Source organism: Cimex lectularius, unplaced genomic scaffold (genome assembly GCF_000648675.2).
Source record: "Cimex lectularius strain Harlan isolate CLEC.00 unplaced genomic scaffold, Clec_2.1 scaffold211, whole genome shotgun sequence".
Classification (NCBI taxonomy): domain Eukaryota; kingdom Metazoa; phylum Arthropoda; class Insecta; order Hemiptera; family Cimicidae; genus Cimex; species Cimex lectularius.
The window spans coordinates 276,202-292,595 of NW_019392909.1; the positions used below are offsets into that span (position 1 = coordinate 276,202).

The following is a 16,394-nucleotide window of genomic DNA, read 5'->3' on the forward strand; positions in this document are numbered from 1 at the left end:
AATTTAAAATAAAAGGCACTGTAAGGGAAACAGAATTTATTAATCCAATTATTTCTTTTCTAAAATTATATTCTTCTTTCTTTCAAATTGAATCTTCAAACTTAAATTTTTACAAAAAAATAAAATCAATTCTTCTTGAAACAATATAAAAAAACTTAAAATATAATTAAGAAGTATTTAAACTATTGTTAAAAATAAATGAATTCATATTTACGTATGTACAATCCCCAAGGAATAAAATTAAAGAAATATGGAATAGGAAAAAATTCACACGATGAATGCTGTTTTCCTGATGTTTTCTCATAAGATGATTCTGCACAAGCACAGTTGAAGCAGCTACGTTCGAGGTGGTTTGTTCGCAGTCTCCCAATGGAAAGCATCCTGTCCTCCGCCTTTCAGCCTTTCTGCCCTCTTGTCTCCCACGAGTTCCAAAATCCATCACCTCCTTCACGTTCATATCAATTTGTTTGTTACATCCTGTTCCGCTTTTTAGGGGAATTGGAAACTTTTTTGTATGTAGCCTTCAATATAAGTGTTTTGTGTTTCTGTGCTTTGTATAAGTGAGTGTATTTATTAGAGTGAATGGGGAAAGGCTGATGGTGGAGTAGCATCTCCATCGCACCTCGAGCTGTGTACGAGACTTGCGTCAATGCCGGAATATTTATGAAAGTACCTCATCGACCCCAATTACACTACTTTCTTATTGTATGCAGGTCGATGGAAGAATATTCAGTACTTCATCCACCAAAAAGAATGAATGAAATGTATATAGGTGTGAACGTATTTATTTGTGTGAATGAGTATTAAATGTGTGTTGCTCTATTCCGCATGCTCGGGGCAGAAATGACCTAGCTGTCGGATGCCCCTATTTAAAAATAATAATTTTTTTTTTTAAGTCACTAAGAAACAAGCATTACTATTAAAAGTAATTTAAATAAGAAACAAAAGTACATTTGTAACAGCCCTCCAAAGAGATGTTCCGAAAGCAGTGTTTTAGAGAAATTTAAGTAAAATAATTTTAATCTCTAATAAAAAATAAACGAATGTTAAATCAAAAATTGGAAACATAATTTATATAATGGGTTCAAATAATAAACCTGAATGGTGTATGATGGGACAGAGGTGCAGTCCTTACTGTATATGAACTCCTTACTATATCTCCTACCTTACTTCCGCAATGGCGTCAATAATCCCTTTGTCCAATAATTGATCAGTTTCCATTTCCTCGTGTTTTTCTCCAATTGTTCATCTGAAGGGAGGTTTGTGGGATTTAGGTATGATAGTGATTATGAAACATACATATTTATTCAAATTTTTGGATCTACATTGTAAATTCATTTATAGGCAATCTTTACGAAATGTTAATCTTTACATTTAACAATCATTTAAAAGCCATTAGCATGTTAACAACTGAGTAAGACGAGTTTAAAACCTGAAAAAAAGTTGTTATTATTAAAATTTAACGAAAAATTAAGACAATCGTACCTTCTGGAAAGAAGCCATGTTGAGCGGCAACAGTCCTCCAACGATAAGAACCATCGGCTCCAGGCACATTGTCTGCAAAATATGTAACTTCTTGCAACACCTTTTGTCCAAATGGTACCAGTCTACGCCGTAGACGGAATGACGTAGTTTCTCGCTCTGTTGACGCAAAAGTTGTTTGATATGAAATGTTATATTATCTATGTGGAATACCTCGTCGATGACGTATTGGCCAAAAGTGTTGAAAAATCCAAGAGAGTACACCTCGATTATGATCACGTTGACGGCAAACGTCAATTTTCCAGGGTGTCCTTCGCTCTTTAAAACGAAAACATGTCTCGAAAAATCAATAAATATTTACAAAAATAAAACTAAGAATAAACTGAAACAATAATAATTAGCTTAAATGTTTGAGAAAATACGACATCCAATAAAGCTTTTTTTAAAATTTAGTTTTGAAATAAATTTATAAAAGAAAAATTGACAAGGGGTTGACGGATTTGGGCCGAACGTTTTTTTGGTGATTCTACCCTCCACAATATCGGACACGTATCTCACGTTGACCCTGATTTCGTCAAAAACATTTTGGAAATTGAAATTTTCCGTTTTTTAATATTTTTATTTCGCCGTTCTACTTACTCAAATCAACTATGTAAATACATCATTTTAAAGAATTTTTTTATGTACATCGCAATAAAATTGTAGGAAAAGGTATCAAAGTTTATCAATAACAAAATTGTCTAAAAACCAAATATTTTTCAATTAAACTAGGTCATAAAATTTTTTTCGCAAAACTAATATGAAATTAGCAATTAGCTCAAGCAACTCTAGAGACCCCTAAATATTAATTTTTTTTTATTTCAAATTTATTGATTTTTTCACCCCTAAAATTTTTTCGATTGTTAAGAAGTCGTTCTCGGAATATCTGATTGAAGCGTACATAATTCAAAAATGCACTAAATAATTTTGACGTGAAACATTCCATTCGAAAGAAGAGAAATGTAGGTCATTCAAACTATCAGTCAAAGAATTAATTTATACCGGTTTCCGGGAATGTCGTTATTTAAAAGTTTTATAACGCTAGAATGACGTCAATGAGTTCAAATCCAAGTTTTGACCATTTTCTGAACTATTTTGTTTACAGAATGTTTATTAAAATATGCCAAAACAGCAGTATTTTGTTGATTTATCTTTATAAATGATACCAAATTAGAATATTTTGCATCATAGAACACTTTTTTAAAACTTAACCGACAATGATTTGAGCTTATATAAATCAGTAATCACTCAGTAGGATTCATTTATGAGGCTTTCGAGTTGAAGAGTGAACTAAGTCAGGTATTGAACCGTACAAATAAAAAAAAACAGCTACGATTAATTTCAAATAAATAAAAGTAAAAAAGGCGTACCATGGTTTTAAACTTAAGGCAACTAATATAAAGACACATACATTTTAAGTGGAGTATGAAACATAATTTTTTAAATGATTTAGAAACAGAAAATTAAGTAACATTAAATGGAAAGAAGTGTTTATTCAATAATTATTATACGTTTATGAATTTTACATAACAAGTTAGAGTAGGCTAAACCCGTACAACGTCAGTGTCGTGCCGAACTGTTGGTCCTTTGTTTTCCATATTTCGGATTTTTGAAATGTCGAAATATCCGATTGAAACGAACAGTAATTTTTTTAAATCTCAAAATTACGATTAATAATCATTTAATTGTGACTAAAATTCAATTTTGAAAAATCTTCATTAACGACTATTTGATTTATTAAGAATTCCCTTAAGTCTTTTTACAATGAATTGAAATGGAGTGTGCGCTTATATTGGAAAAGTGGAGGTATTTATGGAATTACTTATTTACACTGGTCAACAAAGACTCCTTAGGTTTGGTGGCAGGCAATGTCCAGAAGTTATTTTGACATTAATTAGTGCAGTTCACTAATGTTGCATTATATCCATCAGTGTAAAAATGGTTATGCGGAATTCTTTCCAGAGAAGAAAATTGAGAGAAGTGACTACGCATTTTCATTGTGTTTTTCATTTACATATCATCTCCTAATTAATCTACTACTAATCCTTTGATAATAATTAACATGATTTTTTTAAATTTGTCTAATTTGGAATAATGATTTTCATGTTAATCCATTTCATGTAGTGGGGTAGTTGTATGAATATCCATTGAATAAAAAATGGATTAATTTACATGGCGAATAAATTATTCCCACAGTTTCCTTCTTGTTTGAAAAGAAGGGAAAAAATATTTCATGTAACATGTTGGTTTTCTGCTCTCCGTGGGCTCGATATCACGTTTTTCAACCTTGCAAAGGAGCTTTCACTAAGGAAAGTTCTAAAAAATGTAGAAATGAGTATACCCTTGGAATATTTAAAAATAAGGCAACATTGGTGAAATCCCCGAAAATTTTGATGGAAAAGTCATTGCACGAGCCACAATAGACTATTTCTAAAAACATCTGTTTGGCCATTTTATTATTCCTTGAGCGGATACTGTTTATTCCAAAGCGGGAATTATTCAACGGAAATGTTGTTATCTAATTGAAAATTTAATGAAGTTTGCGAAATAAAGGTCAGATTTGTATTTTAATGCCTCAAAATGTTATAAATTATGATCTTATATAAAAAATCTGATTTTAGACTAAGCCTCGTTCTGGTGGCACTGAAGTAAGTTTTATTAGTGATTCCACCATGGCAGTATTGACATTTAGTCCTGTATCACTCTGTATTCGCCGGAGCCATAATCTTGCATCTATAAAATTCATTAATTTTTTCCTCCCCGATAATTATTGTTTGTATTTTGATGTTATCTCTGCTAAAAATTTAAATTGGATATCCACCTTCCCGGAGATTTGTCTTTTATGTAAAAGGCAAACAGTTATGATATTATTCAAAAGGCATTAATAATTAAATAATGACATTCATCGAGTTAAATTGGTTTGTACAAGTAGGATAAGAAGAATATGTAAAAAATAATGCGTATAATAGTAGTATATGTAAACGTAGTATATGTTAAAAACCTCTCATTTGTTCAATTACGCGTTTGAACAATAAATAAATATAATAAACATTATTTTTTTACTAATGTAATAGTCGTTGAAATGTCAAAGGTTGGATTTCAGTTGAAAATAAAACATCACATTACAAAAGAATATGAAACGTGACATTTTAATGCATAAACAAATTGCAAATAATTTATCAGTTAATGAATGAAGCGAACATCGCAGCCTTTTTTCATCAGTTATTTTGCTGAAAAAAGGATCATCAAGCAAACGCTTTAGCCTATTATTTCTTGATTTGACATTTTCATCCGAATTGATGAAATATTTAGCGTGTGTGATTATTAACGAAATTATGTGGGAAAGAGAATATAAGCGATCCTGAATAAAAATTTTATACGTTCTTTGTATTATACAATGAACTTTTGAAATTAAATGGTTTAAATGTTAAACTTAACTTGCTTGACTTAGCTGCTAGCTTGCTATATGGATAGGGAGATATAAACTAGCCAAAGGCTGTACAAAACAGTTTGTGATTAGAGCCATTCTTTCCACAAAGAACAGTCATGTGTCCTAATTCATCACAAAGAAGCAAACAAAACAATCCACAAAACACGAAACTGCCTGAGAGAGAGAGAAAGAAAGAGAGAGAAAGAGAGAGAGAGAAAGAAAGAGAGAGGAGAGACAAAGACAGCGATAGCAATACGGATACAGAAAGAAACGAAAAATGAGTTTGAAAAATAAAAAAAGAAAAGCGTAGAGGGAGGAGGATTCACAAAAAAACTCACACAAAAAACACGAGAGAAATGGAAAGAAAGACGAGATGGAAACGAACAAAAGAAGAGAGGCAGATGGAAAGAAAGACAAAAAAGAGAGATGACATGATTTATTCACAGAACCATAAAGTGTGAATGAAAGCCGTGGAGATAAAAAGTTAAATAGAATTTGATCGATAAAGAAGGGGAGAATGAGATATGAAGTAGTGTCTGTGTCGTGCGGAACTGTTGGTCCGTTTTATTTATTTATTTTTTTAAAACTATTTTATTTACACACTTACTTACTAGTACATTTTATCAATGTGATCACAAACCGTTTTTTCACACGATCACCACTATTGCTTCACCGGCGCGATTGAATTGGCGTGGGTGGGAATGTGTTGACAGGGTTCGAAAAGTAGGGTTAGGTTGAAACATTTCGAATCAGGAATGGATTAATTGTTTACAAAAGGAAATCGTTGATGATGTGAGGTTAGTGACGTAGTAGGGAGGTTCGACGATTTGTCTGAGGAATTTTGATTGTTCGAATTGTATGCTGGATGTTGGATGGCTTGCCAGAAACCCACAGTTCCACTGCGCTATGTCTAAAATGGTCGCAGTGAATTATTGTATAAGGTTAGTTTAATATTGTCCGTCAAGAAGGATTTCGGTCCAAGAAGTTTTCGTAGTTGTCCATACCTTGTGTTAACTTCATATCTCCTAAGTCTTGTGTGGAGACTCCAGGTCAGTTTGCTTTCTAGGTATAGACTTGAATGAACATCGGTTTCTCTTTGAGGAGGGCAAGGCTATTTTGAATACCCTAATCCCTGAGAGTGCAGCCATTTTTATTCGATTTTGTCGATTGATTAAGAATTTCCTTAAGTCTATTTACAATAAACACGTTGTAATTTCAAAAATTGGGATATTTATGGAATCATTTATTCTCACTTATCAACAGAAACTCCTTAGGTCTATTGGCAAACAAAGCTCAGAAGTTATTTTGACGGCGAATTCTTCAGAAAATGGTAAAAACATGGATTTGACCTCATTGTCGTGATTCTAGCGTTATAAAAACCTCAAATACCCACTTGCGCGAAAAGCAATGTAAATAAATTTTTGACGGATAATTTCGGCCGCTTTCTGCGTCACTGACATTCCTATTGCAAGTTCTAACATTTTTCTCAATACCTCGCAGAACAATTTTTATGGTTGGTAGTTCGTTTTCAAGAAATTGCCTAGTTTATTTTAAACTGTATCAAGCATTAAAATCGGACTATTATTTCCATTTAAAAAACGAGGTTAATTTGTGACAAAAATATTTTCTTATTTTATGTATTTATTACAGAAATCATTTATACACGTCTTAACAAAGTTACGTTTCACTTCTTTTAAACGATATGTTTGACGTTAAAATCTTTTTAGCAGGTTTTGAATTTTAGCGTTTCAGTCAGATATTCCGGGAACTACTTATTAAAAATCGGAAAAATTTTAGGGGCCAAATATCGATAAATTTAAATTCAAACAAAACTTAATATTTATGGGTCTACATAAGATTTTAATGATTCTATTTGTGATACTGGACCTAAAAATGTTGATATATGTCCGACCATTGTTGCAAATAATCTTTAGAGGAACAATGAATTTAGAAAAATGTTTTTCTGTATATGGTGTGCATGTATTTCTACGTTATACATCAATTGATGAGTTTTTACGTAAGATAAAACAAATAATATGTACGTATTAAATGAAATCAGTTATATAAAATGTTACAAATACCAAAAGTCAAAAATTAGACATTTTTTCGGTGAATTCTGGGAAGTTTTTTTCTTGCTGATGTCCGGTGTTCCACTTATAAAATTCATAACACTCGCTTTTATGCTAATTCAATCAATTAATATCTCTAATTCTAATTCATGCTTAAGTTATACAATGACATGTAGTTTAAAGTTTTCTAAGCCCATGTAAAGTTTTTAAGTTATCAACGTTTTCGTGATTTTCGAAGAAAAAAATCGATAGCGTTTGGAAAGAGAACATTTGAATTGAATTGACAAGGACAAAAAAAATATAATGAACATTTTCTTGAATGTACGAGCAATGCAGCTTCATTACACTGAAATTATTTTTATTTGTATTATTTAAAGAAAACATTTCGAGAACATATTTTTTGATGATTTTTTTCCTAAACATTTGCACTCAGGGGGGAGTGAGGAAAACTATCTACTTTGTTTTTCGTAGAAAATATTTCATAGTTTGTCACGTCGCAAATTAGCTATTTAAATGTATACGATACACGTGCCATGTAGAAATTTTACGTAGTGACCGAGCGACCAATTTTGTTTGTAAATAACAAAAAGAGTGATAATATAACTAAAAAAATAAATAATAAACAATATACCAACCAATCCAACAAAACATATACGCAGATTTAGTACAAGCAGTACAAACGTTGCTCTCGAAAATAAATTTGAAGTGGAGGAAACATAAAACATTTGAACAGTATTTTCCTGGTTTAATTTCAACTTTATTTCTCTTATTTAAGTGTGTGGTGATTAGTGACCGCTAGTTGATGATTATTCAGAAATCGAGAGACGCAAGAATGGCACACTTACGCAGAAAACAAACACTTTGAGTGAGTAGAAATACTTCGATTGAATAAAAAAATATATATTTTTTTGCATTGTATAAATTCACTTTTTTCCACATCCTACATGTATTTGTTAAATTTAAACAATGTTTGTAAATCCCAGGCCCTGAAGATGATCTCAATAAAGATCGAAACGTTGGCACGATAAAGAAAATGTTTTTCTGCAACCTACACCACACCAGACTGCATCTCACGATTTCTGAGTAATCATCTTTTATTTAAATTGACATAAAATCTAAACGTTGTTGTCATAGATTAAAAGAACATATACATTAAAGAAACGTACAATTTGAGTGAAACTGAGATAAGTTATGAAATTTTATGTGAATACTCTACCAACGTCCAGGCGAATCCAGCTCAAATGTGTATATTTTTATTGCAATGAAAATTCTTATTTAAGCGTGTTAAAAGGAATTCCAATTGTTTTTTCTTTTTTCTTAAAAAACGAAAAAATTTGCCTAGTTTACGGGAAAAGTTTTTGTTTTTTCTAGCTTTTTGTGTATTTAATCTCATTTAAAACGATCCTGCTTATTAAGAGTATTTTTGTACCCCAGATAAAACAAAAAATCTACTGATAAATTATAAATTTGAAATACATTCCCAACGGCAGGGAATGTTGGCATAAACGCATGGACACGTCTCTTATTGTATTATTTATTTATGGGCCGACAAACATAAAGTTGTCATCACTGTCCTTCTGCGCTTTAAGCGATTTTTTTTCTTCTTTAGCGCACTGACTCTCATATTTTGTCTTCTGTATGCCTATCTTGCTACTCTTCGATGGCTTCTTAAACTCAGATGCGAGCAAGTGTTCCTCAATTCTGTGCCATGGAAGGAAGACGACGGAAATTTCTTGTGCACGCTCTGTAACCTAAGAGTTAGGGAAGATATCTTTCATTTTGTTGCCCAGTGTCCCATACTGTCTGAACTCCGTATCCTGTATCTAGGCTATAAATCGCTTTCCAGGTCTCAGCTGCTTGATCTGTTAAATATAGTGGATATGGAGAGGTCGAAATGTCTAGCACACTATGCACGTCATGCCTGGCAATATAGGTACGATTATAATACCGAGTCATAATTGTTTAACTTGTATCTAAAATCAGCTAGTTTTTATAATTTAGTTTTTACTTATAGTTTTCTAATATTACCATTATTATATAGTTTATTTTATTTTTTATTTTTCGCTCGCCTGAAAAAAAAACAAAAAAAAAAACAAAAAGAAAACAGCCAACTTCCGGCAGACGGATAAGCATCCATGCTGTAAAACGCTTTTAATATTGTATATTATGTAACACTTCTCTTTAATGTAAATAAAGCATGTTATCTATCTATCTATCTATCTATCTATCTCTCATATTTTGTCTTCTGTATGCCTATCTTGCTAACCACTCGAAGGTACCTTTTTGATTACGTCTCTAATATTTTATGACTTAGTATCGCAAGCAAAATAATTGTTTCGTTAAAATCGGTAATCCCATGTCAGTTAATTTGGTTATTTTTCAAGTCATGTAACTCAAAGATAAATCAAGTTATTTAAAACAAAATATTAAGATTAAGAAGTTAAACTAATAAAAATGTGAAACTTTTGAAGGCTGGGAAATGATGTTAAGCTAATTTAATTCTTACAACGTCCGGGCCATGTTACAAGGGTCCTGTGAAACAGCACGCTTCTAAAAGTGTAAAGCAATGTTGCTTTATTTAATCATGCAATTAACAACGGAAAACACAAAGTAGAAAAAAAGATTAAACCACTTTCAGGAATTTCATTACCAGCAGAAAAATTATGCTTTATGAGCGCGAGAATTCCGTCAATCCCTTTGGATTAGAAAATCCGTCATATACTCCCTCAAAGATTATTTAGCTGTCTTTTACCAAGTTACTATGAAAAGATTATTTAGCCGTGGGATGAAAAACGCCATGTAGGGCATGCATTACCAGTTATCAGATAAGTACAGAAAACTTTTTAGTTTCAAACGGCATTACATCTTCTTAGTTTACTGCGACTTGTGGAAGTTGAATCTGAACCTTTCAAAGTGGTCATCTTCATGAAGGGAGGACGTCGACTTCATATGAAAATGGATCATGGTCTGCAGCAACTATAACCACCTAGGAGTTACAATATCTTCAAAATTCACTATGACAGAGCAGGCCGAGCTGTCCTGTCTCCCCTCGTTCATGTGAGATCTGGGGTTATTAGCAGTATAAAGTCATATACTCCTTCAAAGAATATTTAGCTGTCTTTTACAAAGTTACTATGGAAAGATTAATAAGCCGTGGGATGATAAACTTCATATAAAAATGGATCATGGTCTGTAGCAACTATAACCACCTAGGAGTTACAATATCTTCACAATCCACTATGACCGAGCAGGCCGAGCTGTCCTGTCTCCCCTCGTTCATGTGAGATCTGGGGTTATTAGCAGTATAAAGTCATTTATATATTACACAGGGCGGGCGACCAGGACCCGAGGGGTTAAAAGCCTGAGTAGGCCCGTACCCCATCCCTAGAAGGTCCGGGACCTGGTCGGCTCACGAGTCCTGTATAAACCTATTGGACCTATTCACAAACCCCAGGATTGTGGACCATTTTATCCTGGGGAGTGTTTTGGTTATGTCCTCTCCTTCGAAAGTATTAAATCTTTCCCTAGCATACCTATCGCATTCTGCGAGGTAGTGTCGGGCCGTTTCTTCTTTTGTTTCGCAGAAGCGGCAGAAGGGGTCTGGTAGAGTACCCATTATGAAGAGGTGTCTTCTCAAGGGGCAATGGCCCGTTAGGATACCTATCAGCCTCCTTATTCCCCTCCTAGAGTTAGAGAATAGCCATTTCGATTCTTTAGGTTTGATTTCCTTCAGAAACTCCTTCGATTGTCTGCATCCTGGGGACATATTCCATTCCTTAAGGAATTGTTTCATGCCCCAGCTACCTATACTCTCTTTTGCTGTGCTTAAAGAGTGGGGTAATACCGGTTGTGGTCCGACGAACTCAGTATTTGAACCTTCCTTGGCCAGGCTGTCCGCCTCCTCATTGCCATAGTGCCCCTTATGAGCAGGTATCCATACGAGGGTTACCCTATTCTCATACCTGGTGATAGTCCTATTAATGAGTTCAACGGTTTCCTCTACCAGTCTAGACGTTGATAGTTCTTTTTGTAATGATTTTAGACTGGCCTGACTGTCGGAAAAAATTTTAATATCTTTTCCCTTAATCTTGTTATCCATCAGTGTTCTACAGCAGATATAAAGTCATTTACTCCCACAAAGAATATTTATCTGTCTTTTACCAAGTTACTATAGAAAGATTTATAAGCCGAGGGATAATAAACTTCATATAAAAATGGATCATGTCTGTAGCAACTATAACCACCTATGAGTTCATATGAGAACTTGGGTTATTACCAGTACAAAGAAATGGAAAAATTGTCCGGTTATTTTATTTTAGAAATCTTCTCTTTCCTTGAGTCATTGCCAAATTATATGCTTTCCTTAAACATAAATACGGATAGCGCTTGCATATTCATGCTTGAGCTGCATGTGAAGTATATTCCCAAGGTGCCAACACTGCAAGAATTACGCCTAACAAAAATTACAGCTCTTAAGATCATTGAACAAGAGAGTTCATAGATTGAGCATTGCAATGCTAAGGGTAAGAGGGACCCAAACTGCTTGAGTAGTTTCTTAATCAACTTAAAAACCAATAAAAAAACATTTGAGCTATTCCTAACACATAAAAAATAATACTTTCAATAAGTTAAATTAATTTGACAGAAAGTTTTAAAAAAGTACTTCTAGGATAACGTAGCCGGTGAAGGCAATAAAAAAGGTCGCCAGTGTGAACACGCAGAACAAAGTAGGAGAGGTCACATCTTGAAATCCTTTTTTAAACCTAAAAAATAATAGTTAATAATAATTTTTATGTAATGTTGAACAAATACAATAGTACCTTTTTAAAATGTTTAAATGTGCGATATTTTCGTTCAGGCACAGATCTATTGAGTCCATGTAAGTCCACTTAGTATTATTTTTGTCATTTTTTATAACAGACAGATAATGACTTTTGGCTCTTTTCTCCAAGTTAGATATCGACCAATTTAATATTCTGAGCTGTTCAATGAGAGAATGAGACAAATTCATGAAAAAAAATATGCCAGTGAGTGAAACTATAGAAGTTATACACGGCTGAAATATTTGAATGCTGAAAATTACGTAATGGACGAATAGGTTTTCAGGATCCGGGCTCCACATCGGCATGATTAACCTTTCATCACCGTTTTGTATTTTAATCGATTTACTGTCGTAGAGATCCTCCAGGAAAGGTTCCAGGAATAGAAGGTTGGGTACGGCGAGCGACATGAAAAATACCAGCAACTTTAGGTGTATTTCCTGCTCTTTGTTCACCTCGTTTATCTTAGCCAACACGGATCTGTCGATGTTTTTGTATTTCGGAAATTCTTTTATAATTATTTTATGGATGGTCGTGTTCGCGTCTGCCCTTATGCCAATGAACGTGAAGATGCTCTGGGTGAAAAGGGCAAAAGACGCGTTCAGAAAGTATTCGGATGCGAATATAAAATCCTCCGAACACATGAAAGCCGTGCAGATAGAAAGGATGGAAAAAGGGACGCAGATTAAAGTAAAGAACGTAAACTGGAATATGGTTAAGTAAAGATACGAGCCTTTTGTTTTTGGATAAATGCAAGCAAGCCATAGTAAATTGTAATAAACTTTCTTGTTGTATTCTCCGACTTCCTCGTCCCACTTGGAATGTAACAACCCCATGCTTAATTTTCATCGACTTTAACAACTATAACACACATAGTAACTAAAATGAGGTGTTAATTTTGAGCGTAACATATTTACATGTCTCGACAATTATAACAAATCATTTGCTAATGGAGTTTCTGGAAACAATTATCTCACTTTATCTATAATGCATAACATCTCTCTAATTAGACACACGAATGACTTAAATTGTTCTGTTATATGAAACTCCATGAATAATAAACCTATGATTGTGTGATTCCCAACGTTTCGTTATACCTCAAAAATAAGGACTATGGATTATCTTATTATTCAGGGAGAATTTAACTTCGATTTCTTCTTTTTTATTATTATTTGTTTTTATTTTGTAGCGGGATGCCTTTTAACGTTGATTTTAATTTGAAAAAGTCGTTCTGATGTTACTTGAGAACTTAAGAAAAAAAAGTACTTAAGAAAAAGTTTTTCGGAAGAACACTGTTTTTCAAATGAACGAAATCTTCCCCAACTTCTTGGTAATAATCTTGGTATCAAAGATTTTGGACGTAAATAAATTCTTAAATTCTACGGACCCTGCTACAGTACAGTGTTCAAAACGAGCCGTGTGTTGCCAGGTTCTCTTCATTCTAATTTCCCGCGAAATTGCAGCGAAAACTAGGGTGTCCGAACTTTAAGATGCAACGATTAAAAAAAAAAGTTTAAGTCATGAAAGTAGAATTGGTTCAGGAATTGAGTCATGACAATCCTGACCGTAGAAGTTTTAACTCGAATGGACGTTTTTATGGAATGAAACTGTTGTCTAAGGAAGCGTCGACTAGACTTCCCTAAAAAATAATAATAGCTGCCTGCTGTGAAATATCTCCAAATAGCCTTGCAAAAGTCCGACAACAGTTCAGTGAAAGAATTTATCATTTGCTGACCAAAAATGGTCAAATTCTATCATTGCCTTTAAATATAAATTTAATTAACTACAAGTAATACTTAGGCATGAGACCAAGTACTTAGGTATGATATTAGATGCGATGGAAATCACACGAAATAAAAGAGTGAAGTGCTCACCGTCAAATTCCAGGAAATATACTAGTTAATAGGTAGAGCTCTCTTTTACACATTGAAAGTAAGCTTTTAAATTGTTAACATGTCCCCAAGACTAGGTTGACTTATGACATCCAGCTCTGTGATGCGCCAGTAAGATCAACCGACAAATCACACAAAGATTTCAGAATAAAGTAACGTCAAGTATGGATAATGCGCCCTAGTATATCAGAAATGAAGACTTCCACCATGACCTCAACATGGAAACAAGGAGCAAGCTATCTACAAAACCGTTTTATAACCTAGAAATCTACGCACAAAAATAGGGGGCGACGTTCAAAAGGTCGAATAGTTCCAATGTTGTTAGGACCTATGCCGGTGATAAGAAACCAAGTTGGTACTCCGAAGGACAGTGCAGGCGTTTTTAACTATCTATTTACAGTTGTGGTTTAGATTTCAATCTGAGAGGACGTGTTTTGTGCCGTTCGAGAGGATTAACGACTATATCCACACACGATAAGTAGAAAGATCTTTATATTTGTTTTAATATTTCTCTCTAAATTGGAAGCTTTCCTTTTTTCCTTCTTTTTCTTTTGGTACATATCGATATTTATGTTCTTTATAATTTAAATCACTTGGGGACAAAAAATTTACACGGCTCTACCGGGCCATGTCTACGGAAAGCGGGGGCTCCTTGTCCCTGACAAACATAAACCCGGCAAAGCGTTTCAAAGAGGATGAGGGGTATGTTTCTAATCGGGAGACTTCCGATTTTTATAAGTATATTTTTAATACAAAAGGTAATCCTACGGTTAATCAATCATACTCTATAGTTCTAATTCTGACTCAAGAGGAGTTAAAATCCGAAAAATCCAAAACTAGGACTCTTGTTAGGCAGCGACTCGGTGGAAACCGATTTCGGGACACAGACCGAGGGCCTTATTTTGTGTTTGTGGAAAGCGAAGGAAAAAATTTAGGCAACGCTCACGCAATGATGTTTGGGAAATGGCTTTTTAGGGACCCAAACTTAAATGGTAACAATATTAAGCAAATAAGAGTAGTCGGGGAAAATAGAATTAAAATATCTACATCAAATTATGAGACGGCAAACTATTTGGTAGAAAGTGAGAATTTAAAACGAGAGCGTCTCTGGGTATATATTCCTGATTTTTTGATTGAAAAAGTTGGAATCATCAGAAATGTCGATATTAATTTGAGTGAGGTAGAAATTCTAGAACAAATTCGTTCAAGTATCCCTGCTTTTTCGGTTGAGCGTATGAAAAAAATTATTAGCCAAGGTGAGCAAGTCAAAGTTCTTCCCCTACAAACATGTAAAATAACTTTCTATGGACAATTACTACCTGATCATATTACTATATATGGCGCGTATTGTCAGGTACGCCCTTATGTCCCTCCAGTAAGACAATGTGGAAACTGCCTCAGATTTTTCCATACTGTAGCACAATGCCGCGGGCTTCAAAGGTGCTTGAAATGCGGTGAAAATCATCTAGCTAAAGATTGCCCTAAATCGGCGATTGAGGTAACATGCGTCCATTGTTCTAAAAATCATGTATCTAACAGCAAAGAATGTGAAGCTTACAAAGCTGCACAAGAAGAAAACCAAAAAAAAAAAAATTGCTGAATCATCTTACGCGTCGGTATTAACGTCAAATAGGTTTAACATTCTAACTTATGTGAATGTTAAAGAGGAAGATCCCCTCCCTTCCCTAGCACAGTCTATGCCAAACAAGGCAGCTCGACGGCAAATTAAGAAAAAATCGAGTAAATTGACCCGTGATCAGGTGAACCCGAAACAGTGTACCTCAATAGAGGAAGAGTTTGACACCACTACTTTGCGACCTGCACAAGAAACCAAGATCAACCCGTTGTCTTCTACGGAAGCGGAAAGATTTATACAACAATTAAATCTCCTGCCCAACAAGCTTACAAAAAATCACAAAAACATGAGCAAAACGGAAATGGTTGACGAAATAGGGAGTTTCTTATATAATTTAGTAAAAGAAAACGAGGATAGCATTCAAATTATTAAAAATAAATATGATCAAATAAGTAACGAAACCTAGCAATAGTCAAACCGTAACCTCGTCTATTTACACAAATAGGTCGAAAATTGTCTATATTAGAATCTATACACATGCAAATCTCCTACAACCAATTATTATCAGCATGTATACCGCATTCACACTTAGAATGAGTAACTATGAAGAGTAAAAACATAAATCTTAGATTATTTCAATGGAATACGCGTTCAATCCTTCCGAAGAAGGATAACCTGGAACGGATTTTATTTGAATTGAATATTGAGGTAGCGATAATTTCCGAAACCTGGCTATCTCCGGGATCAAGATGTAAATTTAGCAATTACCATTTTGTTCGCTTGGATAGGGAAGATTGCTACGGAGGTGTGGGTATATTGGTGAGAAGAAACATTCAGTTTAAAATACTAGATATCCCAAATATCCTAAAAGGTGAGGTGGTAGGAATACAAATAATGCTTGCTGACTTACCACTGATAAATTTATTTTCGTTATATTCCACTCAATCCAACTCTTATCGCGATTGGGATGGATTTTTTAAATCCGCAGGTAAACCATGTATAATGGCGGGCGACTTTAACGTACACCATTTAGCTTTGGGTTCTGATTGGACAGACAATAGAGGTATTGAACTGATTAGTGCTCTA

The 16,394-nt window shown here is 34.0% G+C and overlaps 1 protein-coding gene across 2 annotated transcripts; it reads right to left on the bottom strand.

Moving 5' to 3' along the window:
- Positions 1–1,334: 1,334 nt before the first annotated feature.
- Positions 1,335–12,661, bottom strand: LOC106664998. Of its 2 annotated transcripts, XM_014391114.2 has the most exons (5): positions 11,841–12,661; positions 11,684–11,783; positions 1,696–1,800; positions 1,486–1,641; positions 1,335–1,432 (listed from the first exon to the last, which is right to left on the bottom strand). In XM_014391114.2, exons 1-5 carry the CDS (start codon positions 12,482–12,484, stop codon positions 1,382–1,384), a joined length of 1,056 nt encoding a protein of 351 aa, XP_014246600.1. In that variant the 5' UTR covers positions 12,485–12,661; the 3' UTR covers positions 1,335–1,381. The 2 variants fall into 2 exon arrangements, with proteins under 2 accessions (XP_014246600.1, XP_014246599.1); XM_014391113.2 differs by having other exon boundaries at positions 1,486–1,800.
- Between the last annotated feature and the right edge of the window lie 3,733 nt (positions 12,662–16,394).

What these genes read in the sequence shown, in the direction of transcription:
- LOC106664998 (XM_014391113.2), bottom strand. Translation starts at nt 12,484, where the DNA reads ATGTGTTCGGAGGATTTTATATTCGCATCCGAATACTTTCTGAACGCG. An exon ending in CCGGCTACGTTATCCTAGAA is followed by an intron (nt 1,801 to 11,683) that starts GTACTTTTTTAA and finishes TTCGTTTTAAAG; the next exon opens with AGCGAAGGACACCCTGGAAA. An exon ending in ACATGGCTTCTTTCCAGAAG is followed by an intron (nt 1,433 to 1,485) that starts GTACGATTGTCT and finishes ACTTTTTTTCAG; the next exon opens with GTTTTAAACTCGTCTTACTC.